The sequence below is a fragment of the Protopterus annectens genome, chromosome 11.part0, assembly GCF_019279795.1.
Source record: "Protopterus annectens isolate FY-2018-M chromosome 11.part0, PAN1.0, whole genome shotgun sequence".
Classification (NCBI taxonomy): Eukaryota; Metazoa; Chordata; order Ceratodontiformes; family Protopteridae; genus Protopterus; species Protopterus annectens.
The window spans coordinates 1,100,714,575-1,100,728,272 of record NC_056745.1 but is presented as its reverse complement, the minus strand read 5'-3'; the positions used below and the strand labels follow the sequence as shown (position 1 = coordinate 1,100,728,272).

At 42.4% G+C, this 13,698-nt stretch overlaps 1 protein-coding gene across 1 annotated transcript in view; it reads right to left on the bottom strand.

The window, feature by feature from the left end:
• The window catches only part of EPS8 (epidermal growth factor receptor pathway substrate 8), a 2,217,981-nt gene that overhangs the window by 206,803 nt on the left and 1,997,480 nt on the right, over positions 1-13,698 (bottom strand). The window contains exon 10 of the mRNA XM_044087279.1: positions 6,341-6,474. Coding sequence (XP_043943214.1) covers positions 6,341-6,474 — 134 coding nt within the window. The remainder of the gene's footprint in view (positions 1-6,340; positions 6,475-13,698) is intronic.

The following is a 13,698-nucleotide window of genomic DNA, read 5'->3' as shown; positions in this document are numbered from 1 at the left end:
TTTATATTATAAATTAAAGAACAATAAAATGTCATCTGTTATGAATCTTTAAACAAATTCAATATCAGCACTCAGGTCATAACAACAGAGCATCCTACAGCAAAAGAAGGGGAAAAATCCTTACTGTGCCCCAGATGGGGAGAGGATGGAGCCAGCTCATGATCCTTGGGGGAAGGAGGGAGGCTGCCTAGGTAAGGATTAAGAGATGCCCCACGCTGACCGCCTTAACAAACTCCAGCTATACTCTGTCACATATCGTCTACTCAGAGGCGATCTCTGCTTAACATACAAGGCCATGTCAAACCCAGAGCTGTTGGACATGCTACACTTAAAGAAATCCCAATCCCTCAGAGCTACACGCTCCAGGGATCTAAACCTTGTCATCACAATAAACAAAACATGCTAGAGGGATAGGTTCCTGACCCAGAGACTCCCCAGACTCTGGAATAGATTGCCCATACATGTCAAGCAGAGTGCCTCTTTGGACCTCTTCAAGAGGAACCTTGACTCCCCAGACTCTGGAATAGATTGCCCATACATGTCAAGCAGAGTGCCTCTTTGGACCTCTTCAAGAGGAACCTTGACGATTGGATGGGAGAAAGGAAATTCACCCCAGGGATCACGTCAGTTGCCCTGCTAGACAGGGGTCCAGGAAAGTAAATAATATGGGAAGAAATAGCCAGGGAATTGTTATGGCTAGGCTTGTATAGGCCTGAGGGCTGATAGCCTAGTACCAACCTATGAACCTATGGACCTATAAGCTGCATGGTGCAAGCAATATGCAACTTACTCAGTAGGCTGTGCATCCATGAAAGCTCACATTCACCTACTATAGGCAGCAACTGCAGATTGTGCAAGGCTGCCATGGGTTAGAAGGGGGGGGGGGTTAGTGCACAGTCATCAACAGTGGAATAACGCTACACCCCCATCATCAATCTCCTCACTGGCCTAAATGTGGGACAGGTTGAGTCCAGGGGAGGCTAGGGCAGGTTTGGTAGACCCAGTAAATGAGAAAAGCAGCTAGTGGTATCTGATGGACAGCTGTGGAGAGGGTGAGCAGATAAAACGCAAGGCAGGGTTAGGGACCATTTTATAACAATACATGCAAGAAAAAAGGTGGTTTTCTTTATTTGAAGAACAAAAGATTGGGCATCTTACAATGTTCACACACAGACCTTGCCCTGAGGGACTATGTATACCTCCAGTCAGTAGTGAAGTAGGTTTTGGTGAGAAGAAAATATTGTGTCTGAGGAGGTACTTGATTCTTACTAATAACTCAGACCAGTGAACACATAGGCACTACTGTTATGGATCACGGATTAGAAATCTAAGGGTTATGCAGAGTTATAATTATTTATGGTTATTACAGTAAGCAAACTGGATGCATAGCTTGTGAAGAAAATGGTTTATTTCAGGAATCTGATAGTGGTATATTTATATACAAAGACACAAGGACATGACCTCCTGCCTACATATACCATATACCACCAGCACTACTACTCTACCCTAAGAATATGTACCAGGTGAGAATGCACAGTGGCTGGATGTTATCCATTTTAAATTAACAGCTACACCTACAATATTTATTATTATTTTTGTAATTTGTTAACCAGGTACATGAAATTATTTTTCAGTGACCATTTTCACCCATCATAAAGGTCACAACCACAAAAGTATGGAAATTTTACTGTAGCCAGTACTTTTCTAACAAGTATCAAGAAGCTAAAGTACCTGGTGAAAACTCCAAATACAGACAGAACATGCAAAATTGCAAACAGGCAGTGACTGGTGGCCAGCCCTTTCCTCCTCTTGGACAAAGCAATGTTGCTAAGGACTGAACATCAACCAGTGGGATAAAGGGGTAGATGTACACACTAATGGTCAAAGGATTTACATATATCAGGGGATTCTACTACTATTGCTACAACATTTCAGCAGAACCACAAGTGATCACTATATAAAGCCTCCTGTCAGCAATGCCACCAACTATCACCATACAGCTGTGCCACTGAAGAGCAAACTACAGTGATACAATTGCCACAAAGCAGCATCGTCACTGAATGCCAAAGAACAACTGCATTACTGAATGTCACAGCAAAAGTACACCAGTTAGTACCATACAGCAGCCATATTACTGTTGCGTCACTGACTACCAAGCAACCAAGCCACAGTCACAGAACAAATGTGCCAGTGAGTGCCACAATACTGCTATGCCACTAGCAAACACCAGCAGTACTACTGTGTCACTGTACAGCTGTGATACTGTCTACCAAAGTATAGACATATAACTGACTGCCACAGTACAGCTATGCCACTAGCACTACAGATATTCTGACTGCTATCACACTCTAATGACTGCTGTTGTACATCATCACAAATGATGAAAACAGTACAGCTACAAACTGTTGAGTACTGAGTCACCAGCGGCCATCCCATGCTCACAGACTGTACTGTCAAATGGCTAGCAAAAGCCATTACCACAAATGCATTGTTGTGTTAAAATGCACCTCCAAAAATGTGCAATACATACATATTCCTGTTGTGATTCTCAGCAAACAGTATCTTTAATACTCTGGAATTAGGATGCCAGTGACAGAAATGTGGGTGTGAATGCTTTTATGGACAGAAAAGGACAACATGAAACTGTATTCACATAGAGATTAAAAATCCTTTTTCCCCCCTTGTGGATGAAGCTCCCATGCAGATGGGCTCCCCTGCATCTGCAGCTTATCTCACTACAGCTGTGTGACACCTCCAGGTGTTTCTGCAGTTACCTCCTACTGTGCCTCTAGGCATCAAATATTGCTTGTTCATATTTGCATTAATAGGTTCATAGGTTCATACTAGGCTATCTGCCCTAGGGCATTTATAAGCCTAGCCAGAGTGTGTTTGGCTTTCGCCACCCATTTTAAATGAATTTTGCTATGCCCTTTTTCGAGGTTAGTATACTGTGCCTCTGTCTAACAGTGACACAGTAGGTTTACCCTGGGTATCACTTCTATCTCCCATCCACTCATCAAGATTCCTCTTGAAGAGAGTCAATGAGGGACTCTGCCAACCTGGACTGGGATTTTATTCCAGAGTGAAGGAAGCTTCTGGGTTATGAATCTGTCCCTCCAGCATGTCCTATTTAGTTCAGTGCTGAGGTTCAAGTCTCTCGAGCACGTAGCTCGATGGGATTTGGGTTTTCTGAGGTGCAACATGTCCATTAATTCCAGGTTGGACATGGCTTTATATGTCAGGCACAGATTGCCTCTGCGCAGGTGGTATGCCACTGAGTAGAGCTGGAGTTTCTTTAACCGGGCAGCATATGGCATCTGTTTGAGCCCTTTGATCCTCTTGGTGAGGTACTTTTGGGGTCTTTCCAGTTGCTGCAGGTGTCTGGTAAGGTACATCCCAAAAGGGGCATTGTACTCAATTATGGGCCTGATGAAGGATGAGTAGAGCCACGATGACCTACCCTGATCTAGATGTGAATCCCTTCATGATTAGGTGGGCTATATAAAATGTTTTTCTAACCACTTTGGCAACGTGGTTGTCAAATGACAGATTGCTATCAACTTGGGTCCCCAGGACCCTAATTACTTCTTCCGTACTTAATGGATTACCACCTATGTGGTAATTTGTGGGCACTTTGTTTTTGCCAAAGGGGATGACTATACATTTTTTGGCATTTAGCTTGAGGCCATGGCTCTGGCACCAGTTGTCTGTTTCTATGAGTCCCTTTTGGAGGATGCTTGTGTCGGCTGGAGAGTCTATTATGGCGCCCAGTTTGCAGTCATCTGCGAACTTGGTCAGCCACAGTCCTTTCATGTTAGCCTGTACCTCCGAGAAATATATACCAAACAAGAGAGGTCCCAGGACTGAGCCTTATGGGATGCCACTTGTAACTGGTTTGGAGTCTGACATGGCTCCAGCAATTCTAACCATGTGGGTTCTGTCCTTGAGCCAGTTTGCAACCCATCTAGTGACATAGGGGTTTATATTTAAGCTGGTGAGCTTATCTATAATGCCAGAGTGGGGTATTGTATCAAAGGCTTTTGCTAGGTCCAGGTAGGCTGTCTGGACCACCTTCCCCTCGTCAATGGCCTTGGTGACTGTTTCAAAGAAATCAACGAGGTTTAAGAGGCAGGATCTGCCCTTAACAAAGCCAAACTGGGTAGGATCCAGTGTCTGTAGGTCCCCAATATCTTTACTTATGAGGTCCATCATGATCCTTTCCATAGCTTTGCAGACCAAGCTAGTCAGGCTTATGGGGTGATAGTTTCCAGGATCCGTTGAGGCACCACCTTTGTGGAGAGGGACCACTGTTGCTGTACGCCACTCTTTGGGTACATATCCTGTAGTAAGGCTGAGATTGAACAGTAGTTTTATGTTTGGGTTTAGTTCTTCTTGGAGTTCATGTAGGATGCAGTTCGGGACACCGTCTGGTCCCATTGATGTTGTGTTTTTTTGCTTTGGAGAGGGCGGCTCTTACCTGAGCATCTGAGATGTCAGGGGGGCAGCACTCTGCTGGGATAGATATTTGCTCTTTTGGTGGGGAAGGGGGGGGGGTTTGCGCTGAACCTGTCAGCTAGGATGTTGGCAATGTCTGTGGGTTCGGTGTATTTTTTGTCATTTTGGACTGATTCTGAGCATATCTGGGAATTCCCACCCAGGTTCCTAACATAACTAAAGAAAGCCTTGTGATTATCCTTAGTGTCCTGTGCAATTTTTCTCTTGAAGCTGGCCTTAGACGATTTTATGAGTGCCCGTAGTTTTTTGCTAATACTGATCAGAGATGCCTTCCCTTTTTGGGATTTTGCTCTATCATGTAGTAGCTTCCTCCTTCTATTGTATAGTTTGTTTATGGCTGGGGTCCACCAGACAGGACGCCTAACTTTGGAGGATTGGGTCTTGGTTTTATTTGGGATTGCATGATCCATGCATTCCTGAAGGTGTTCATAGAATGCGTTTATAAAGGATTCTGCGGTCTGGGCTGTATTTTCCACAGGTCCGGGGGCTTTGAAGGATTCCACCTCGGTTTTGAGGAGTGTGAAATTTGCTTTAGAGAAGTTTTCCACTGTGGTTTTCTGGGCAAGACTGGGGTCGGGATGTGAATATCTAGTGAGATTAGTTTATGGTCTGATCTTACCAGTGAGGGATACACTTCTGGTCTGGAGCATAGAGTCCCCATGTTGGTGATGATCAGGTCAAAACCATGCTACATACAAGGTATTACAATATTTTATCTTATCATATATGATGGCAAACACAACTGCATTGATATTTGACCTCTGTCAATGAGTAGTTGTTAGAATTGTAAGGTGATAACTTCATTTTATATTCTCAAGCTATACTCACTGGGTGTTAAAGGTGCACACTCAAAAGGGCTGTACTGGCTGGGGCAATAGACTCCAAAATTAGAGAAATGTGATGCAAAAGCACAGTTCCTCAAAGAATGAGCACATTCAATTAATGTGAAATTTAAGTTTGCATTACTGGACAAACTGCTTCATTATACACTCACTTTAAAACATCCAAGGACTCCCTGGAGTGAACATTTCCAGCACTTAATGAGACCAACTATTCTGCATATATTCTGCATATTGTAAGTGTTTCTTCCATGTTTCACATTTACATTATGCAGCACAGCAATTTGCTGACTGTATACACCCTAATCATTTCACAAAAACATTTACAAATTTGTTTTCCCTTTGCTGACATCACAGAAAACTCAGTTGAACTTTACTCTCCATGACATCACCACATGGAAAGTGTGGGATGAATCCCTAGTCTTTAGTGAATGCACCTCTGTTCAGGCAAGGAGCGTTACCCCACTAGTGACTACAGATGCACCCCTACATTGTCTCTATGATGACATCACCCACAGATATAATAGAATTACGTGGGTGGGTTCCTAATAAAAAGTGCTCAATGCTTGATCAGCGCACTATGGTGAACAAATATAAAATTAAGATTTTTATTAAGAAACTGATCATGTGAAATGGATACATTGAGGAGGAAATCTACTGTGGCACATAATTATGAAATGCCGTGATGTACCTATAAACGTGGTAGTACCTCAAACAAATTTGTAATGTTGCCAGTTCACTTAATTTTGTTTTCTCTGAGCAACTTTTAATGTTTCCTAAAATAAAACAAAAGTTAAAAAAGAGTAAGCCCACCCCATGGGAAAACTAACAATGAAAACACACACACAAAAAAAGAAGAAGACAGGGATTCAAGCCAGGAAACGTCTGCAAGAAATGAGCAAGGAAATTAGGAAATTTAAAATCTATTTAAGCAATAAAGTCAGGACAGTTATCTGCAGCTCTGTGGTGTTTTTACATACTGTTACCTATCTACATGGCAGCTAACAGTTTGTTTGAAGGCAGCTACAGCTGCCCCCTGGTCCCGCAGTGGCCCTCTCTTATAACTTGGACTGCTGGATGCATACCCGTCAGCTGCTGGAAACTCATTTGGGCCAGGATACTGTAAAAGAAAAAAAAAACATTGCATTAGATCCTGAAATCTAAACCCATTTAAAAAGTATTTTGATGGGGAATCCTAGAGATTACAAGGAGCAGTACATACCCCACATACCCATGTTTCACTTCGGACGTATGATCAGCAATTTGAAGAAAGCAACTCATCTCTGAATGATCTTGGGTTAACTCACAAAACATTCAATTTCACTACATGAACTTTATTATGGCTACGAGATAATTAAACGAGACATATAAAAATAATACCTCTTTACTGGGAGTACTACAACAGTATATCTACAGTGCTTTCCAATCAACATTTCTTACCACCATTTCATAAAGTGTTTATACTACTGACTGACTGGCTTTTCTAAACTGTCCATACATACACCATAGTTGCCACTGCCTATGTCAACATGTGACCCCAAGTCATGGCTGAAAAAGTCTTCTAAAGATTCAAGTTACAAACAAACAAAAATAAAGAAATATAAAGAATGTCTATGGAGTGTGTTATTACAATCTCTGCTCGTATCCACTACAAATATATCTGTGGCAGTCACACCCTTTCAAAACATATTCAGCTATTTAAACAACCTTCCTTGGGGCACAAATACCAGAATGCACATGTGTGTGTGTGTGTGTGTGTGTGTGTGTGTGTGTGTGCGTGTGTGCGGCTAACTCTTCCATACAACTGTATAAGTGAAAGTAAAACTTTCTCTGTTAAGGTTAAAAAAATGGAAATGAATTGCCAGGGTCAGTGTAAATTATCAGATAACCTTAGGTATAAGGGAAGAATTTCTTTTCAGTGTTGCCCTACCTTTGTGAAAGATGAAATAGAGATGACTTACCATAACAGCTTGCAACTCACATACTTATAATGCACAACACAGAGCAATGAGTGACACCATTTTTCCAAATAAGAACTTTAAGTACTCGCGTGAGCAGATTCAAAAGGAAACAGTGCATGTTTTTCCAGTGCAAAACAGGATTCTAAGTAGTAGCCACCTGCCTTCTAGGTGGACAGAAATGCAAGACTCCCTTTCAAAACTGCTTCACTTGTTGCAATGCAGAAAGTGGGTATCTAAGGGCAGACAAGCAGAGATGGCCAAAAAGTGAATATTGGTAGAAGAGTATAAAAGGTCAGGGGGTAATTACTCACACAAACACTGCAGAAGTAAATAGTCAATGCCTTGAAAGGGTCCTGGTGCCAGCCAGAAAGTCTTTTCCTCTTACACATATAAGATTTTCTAGTAGCAGGTTTCTTTTGCTTCCTTTAATAACTGCTATATTTCTTCAGAAAAGTGCCTAAAATGCATTAAATTTTTTATCATGCAGCGAACTAAAGAAATTGAATGTTTGGGTGTATCAAACAACCCTTTTATTGTGTAATTCCACTCTATAGGGAAGTTTGTGGTAATTGCTCTTGGCCATTTTCAAAAAAGGAGAACCATTGATGTCTGGGCTAAAAGGGTATCACCACACCTATCCTTGAAGAGTACTTCTTCACCTTTAAAAGAACCTTGGTTATTAGAAGAAAGCAGGGGAAAAGCATACAGAAACATCCCTAACCATGGGAAAGAAAGGCTTCTGTCTACCATACTTGTGTGTAAGGAATCTTGAAGCAAAATTTCTTTAGCTGTCTGTCGTGGCTAGAGGCAAACAAATCTACTTGAGAAGTTCACCATAAATGGATCAATTCCTGGAAGACCTTTTGGTGCAGTTTCCATTCAGGATGGCTGTTCTGGTTCTACTCAGCTTGTCTGCAATAAGTTTTGTTATGACAATGTTAAGGTAGTCTGGAGGAACAGATAGAACTGAGTTTCTGATTACCAGGCTACCAGAGCTAGTCTGCAAAGGAAGTAGGAACTTGTTCACCTTGTTTATGTAACACCTTACTGTGGGTGTTGACTGTGATTACTAGCAGAGGGCCTGGAGTTCAATCATGGTTCAGAGATTTGAGAGCAAATTTTAGAGCAATCATTTCCCTGATATTTATGTGCTTTAATGTGTCTTGACATGTCCAAAGTCAATGGCTTTTGGAACAATCTCCCTAAACAAAGTCTGATAGTTACAGACTAAGTGAGGACTAGAGGGGAACAAAGGGAGACGTAGTTAAGGGGCAACTGATCCATCCACCAGATTATCTCCTTTTTCAAAAACTTCAACTCTGGAATTTGAAATGAAAGTGAGTGCTGCTGTTGGGTCCAAACTGATTCAGTGAACCACCGAATATTCTTCATGAAGTCTAGTCATAGCAATCACGAGAATAATACAATTCGAGGTTTCATGGCCTCTGAGATAACCCCAAGAAGATGTCAAGGTCTCTTTGGAAAACATCAGAAACTCTTCTTTGAAAAGGTAGAACAGCCATCTTGAGAGACGTGCCCAGTAGACTTACCAGAAACAAAACACTATCCTGTGAGACAGGATGAGAGATGATTTATCTATGTTCACCTGAAACCCAAAGCTGAGAAAAAAAGTTTTTTAGCAAAGCTAGATATTCTAGACAACTTGTGAAAGAATCTAGGAAAATACGCAAATTGTTAAATAAAGAAAATATGTGAATGGCCTGCAACCAGCGAATACAGGAGCCAGGCACTTTGAAAACATTTTCAGAGACATTAACAAACCAAAGGGCAAATCAGAAAACTGAAAACAATCCAGACGCAGAAAAATGTAAAACGCCTGAAATCTTTGTGAATTGGAAATGTGATGCAAAGGTTAAGAAAGAAAGGGTTGGGGCAAGTCTCCAGGTTCCTTCTTTCTTTGGTACCAGAAAGATCCTAGAATATTTTTTCCCTCTTAATTCTGGAGGAAGAGGTTCTATAATCCTACCTGATCTAGGATAGGAGGGAACAGGGAGGTCTGATTGGTTGAATTAAAGGGAATCCACTAAAAAGGAAAAAAGTAATATCATTGCCTGTTATATTCTTTTTGAACGATTTTCAGAACAAACTGTCTGAAGTTATCTTTTGCCACAGAGGAAAGCAAAGAACTAGACTTCTGAAACCTTTACAAGATTGCCAGGGTAGGGAGGGGAAAGCACATGGAGGGGCAAAAAATAAAGTAACGTCTTTTGGCTTTTCCTGTTTAGGGGTTGCCACAGTGGAACTCCGGTCCGCTCATGATTGGCAGTGGACTTTTACGGTGCCGAGTTACCAGCCGATGCCCAACCTTCAAAGAATGCACACCCATTCACGCACACACCTACCTACATGTCTTTAGGGTTCCTATTACCTAATCAAACTTCCAGAAGGTCGAACACCAGAAGTTCGAACTTGGAAGTTCGAAAGTTGAAAATGTCGAAGCCACAGAAGTCTGAATTCTTTCCCAGGGAAAGAATTTGGTCGGATGTTTCTGTGGCTTCGATATTTTCTCCACTGTGGTGTGAAAGTTACAGAATGGGTTAAGGTAAGTGTACGATTGTGACGGATGTTGGGGTTAGGGTGCGGGTAAGTAAGTGTGCGACAGTGACAGAGTTTAGTAAGTGTGCGACAGTGATGGACTTTAGGGTTAGGGTGCGGGTAAGTGTGTGATAGTGACGAACCTTAGGATTAGGGTTTGGGTTAAGGTTATTGCATAGATAGTTGTGTATGTAAGGTTTAGTGTAGGTTTATAAGGTTTTTGGTGTGCTTGGGTTATGTGTTTGTTTTTTGGAACAGCAAATTTTTTTCCTGGGAAAAAGTTTGCTGTTTTGATGTTATAACATTTTGATCTCCCAAGTTCGAACATCTGGTGTTCGACCTTCTGGAAGTTCAATAATATAATAGGAACGCTGTCTTTATATGTCACTCAACCATGGGGAGGTCATGCAGACTCCACAGAGAAGGCGCTCCAGCTGAGAAATGAATGGCAGAACTTCTTGCTGTGAGATGACAACGCTAACCGCTGCACCACCGTGACCCTCCTATTTTCTTCTATTGTCTATGGATTTGGAGAACCCTCCTTTCTTCTTTGAACCTACATGCCACTACTTTTGAAATTTTGTTTGCCAGTACCTTGCTGGGAACAGTTATTCTGTTCCCTGATAAGGAACCTGAACTAGAAGAAAAGTTTTTTGTTACATTTGGTAAGGAGGGTTGAAAAATCTGGGTTACTCCCAACTTAACCTTTCCCCTTTCCTCTAACCTTTTAAGGACCCCAGCAGAGGAAGGACCAGATAGTACTGCCCCTTTAATCAGGGGAGCATTCAGGATATCAGCTTTGACATCAACTGGTAAATTATGAGAAATTAGCCAGGCAAATTATCTTATCATTGACCCAGTGATAGATAATGCAAGGCAGAATGGTTGTTAATTTAGAGATGCCTTAGTTTCCAAAAAGGGAGGTCAGCAATTAACCTCCTCATATTGTTAAAGGAATACAGAAGAAACTTAATACATGAGCCTCATAATTCACTGTTCCAAAGTCTAAAGTTGAGTAAATATAAGCTTTCTTCCCTACCGGTCAAGTCTTTTCCCAGCTTGTCAGAAGGAATAAGGCTAGCTGCCATAAATAATTTGTCAGCAGATGACTTTGACAGAGGCATAACTGCATGATTTGACCTGGGATTAGAAAAAAGGAATTTGTTGGACTGGGGCTCATTATATAATTTATCAGACTTTTGGGGAGCAAGTGGCTGACTATCAGGCAAATGTTGGCTTCAAGAAAGCATCTTTTAGGGCTGGCAGTGATGCTTCTCAACCTCTTAGCTCCAGAAATCTGGACAAAGCCAAAGGGAATGGGGGGGGGCAAACGTCAATAATAGGGACAGATTTTAAATATTAAGCTTGTAAACTTAGAAAGTTGTTAGAATAAAAGGTTTTGTGTTAGTATGCACTTTTGAATGATAGGAAGTCTGAATCAAATCTCTGTCATTCTCATGTGGTATCAATCGTCAATGACTCGGCAGAAAACCACACATTTTATAAGGAACAGGTCAAAAATGAGTCAAAATGCAGGATAGTTAAGCGGTATATTTGGCAGCAAAGGAGGAACAACTTCAAACAGGAAAATCCATCTGTAACAAATCATACTATTTTTGCTGGAATTCTGCAATTTCTTTTGTGCCCACTGAAATAAGTCCTTCATTCTGGCAACAGTAGCAGAAAAATGCAACCCTTCAAGAGGAGAAAACGAACAACAATTTTTGACAAAGTACAGTTGTGTACACTTACCATAAATGTAGATGTTTGAGTGTATTCATTGTTGCAGTCATCACACTTGGGTTATCCTGCCAGTGGTAGCCCTCAGTTGGCCCAAATACCAAAGGCGTAGTATTTCTGCATCGGTTGCTGTCACTCCAGGTCTGATGTCAGGTCATCAGTGGTACAAAAACAGGCAGCCAACACTATTACATCAGTTTTTCTTGCCCCAAATGTCAGGAGTCCCCAATAGGGAGCTAAGTTATGGTGGAGTAACCCCAGCAGTAGAAAGTAAATACCAATAGCTCTGTAAGGGTGAGGAAGAGAGAGAGAGAGAGACAAGGGGGCTGGAGGGTGGGAAACCAGGACTGCAACAGTGAATACACTCGAACATCTACATTTATGGTAAGTGTACACAACTGTACTATGTTCTTCATGTTTCACTGTTGCAGTCATCACACTTGGGTTGATTCCCAAAGCTGAAGAATGGGCGGAGGCAGTCAAGAAGAGTTGTGGCTGGCTAGTTTGCTCTGCAGGACTGTGGTTGCAAAACCTGCCCTGGATTTTAAAAAGACAGGCAGGTGGTAATGCCTGGTGAAGGTATGAACAGAACTCCATGTTGCTGCTTCCACGATGCCCCTGGTAGGGATCCCTCTGAGAAAGGCTGTAGAGGTTGAAAATGCCCTAGTAGAATGTGTTCTGACCCCTGGTGGGGTGGCTTCCCATGGTGTTTGTAATAAAAATGGATGTAGTGTGCTATCCATTTGGAGATTGGTTGTTTTGATATGGCTTTGCCCCTGGTGCAATGCTGACTAGTAACTGGACAAATTTCTTAAAGGGCTTAGTCCTATCCAGGTAGAATCTGAGCTGTCGGTTCACATCTAAAGAGTGCAAGATCCTTTCCCCCTTACTTAGAGGTTTAGGGGAAAAGGTGGGCAAATGAACAGATTGTTTGAGAGCCACACTGGACCCCACTTTAGGCACGAATGTTGAGTTAGTTGGGTTAGTCCTGTCAGCATGAAAAATGATGATAGGTCCCACAGCCATAAGTGCTTGTAGCTTAGACACTTTTATAGCTGAAGTGATGGCCAGAAGCAAGGCTGTTTTCCAAGAGAGGAATTTTAACTCTGCTGAAGCTGCAGGCTCAAAGGGGGGGGGGTGAGCTTTTCCAACACAAAGTTAAGGTCCCAAGCCAGGGTAGGGGCTCTTCTTGGTGGCCTTAAGTTGTTAGCCCCTCTCAGGAACTGTTTAATGAGAGGGTGTGAGAAGAGAGGTGGCTCAGTGCTGTAATGAGCAGAGATGGCAGAGGCATGGATCTTAATGGAAGAGAAGGACAGGCCCCTGTGGAGTAGGTCTGCTAGCTAATTCAGGATGAGAGGTAAGGAGGGCTGTGCTGGGTCAGATCCTTTAGTCTAGATCCAGGAACAATACGTTTTCCACTTGTCAGGATAGGATTTTCTAGTACTGGGTCATCTGGCTTCATGTATGACATCCAGGACCTGTATGTTTAGGCTTGCCACTACAGTCAAGGAATAAGCCAGGCTGCTAGGTTCATGGTCTGCAACTGTGGATGCAAGAACTCTCCCTCCTGCTGAGTCAGGAGAGTTGGAATCTGGGGGAGGTGCCATGGAGACAACAGGGACAGACTACACAGTAGTGGGTACCAGTGTTGGCATGGCCAGTCTGTGGCAATCAGGATTGCCATTGGTCTTTCCTCCCTAATTTGGAGTAATACTCTTGTAAGAAGAGGTAGAGGGAGAAATGCATAGATTGAGAGGTTTGCCCACTGGAAGGATAGGGCATCCACTTTCCAGGCCTTGCTGTGAGGTTCCCTAGTGCAGAATTTGCTGAGCTGGTGGTTGTAGGTGGAGGCAAATAGGTCCACCTTCGGGGTACCCCATTTTTGGGTCACAAGGTTGAAGGTATTGTAGTTTAATTGCCACTCGTGTGGGTCTAGGAGATTTCTGGTTAAGTTGTCTGCCAGAGAGTTTTAGTTGTCTGGCAGGAATTGAGCTGGCAGATGAATATGGATGGCTGAGGCCATGTTCCAAATGCTCATGGCTAGCCTGCAGAGTGGGTTCCTCCCTGCTTGTTGATGTACCACATTA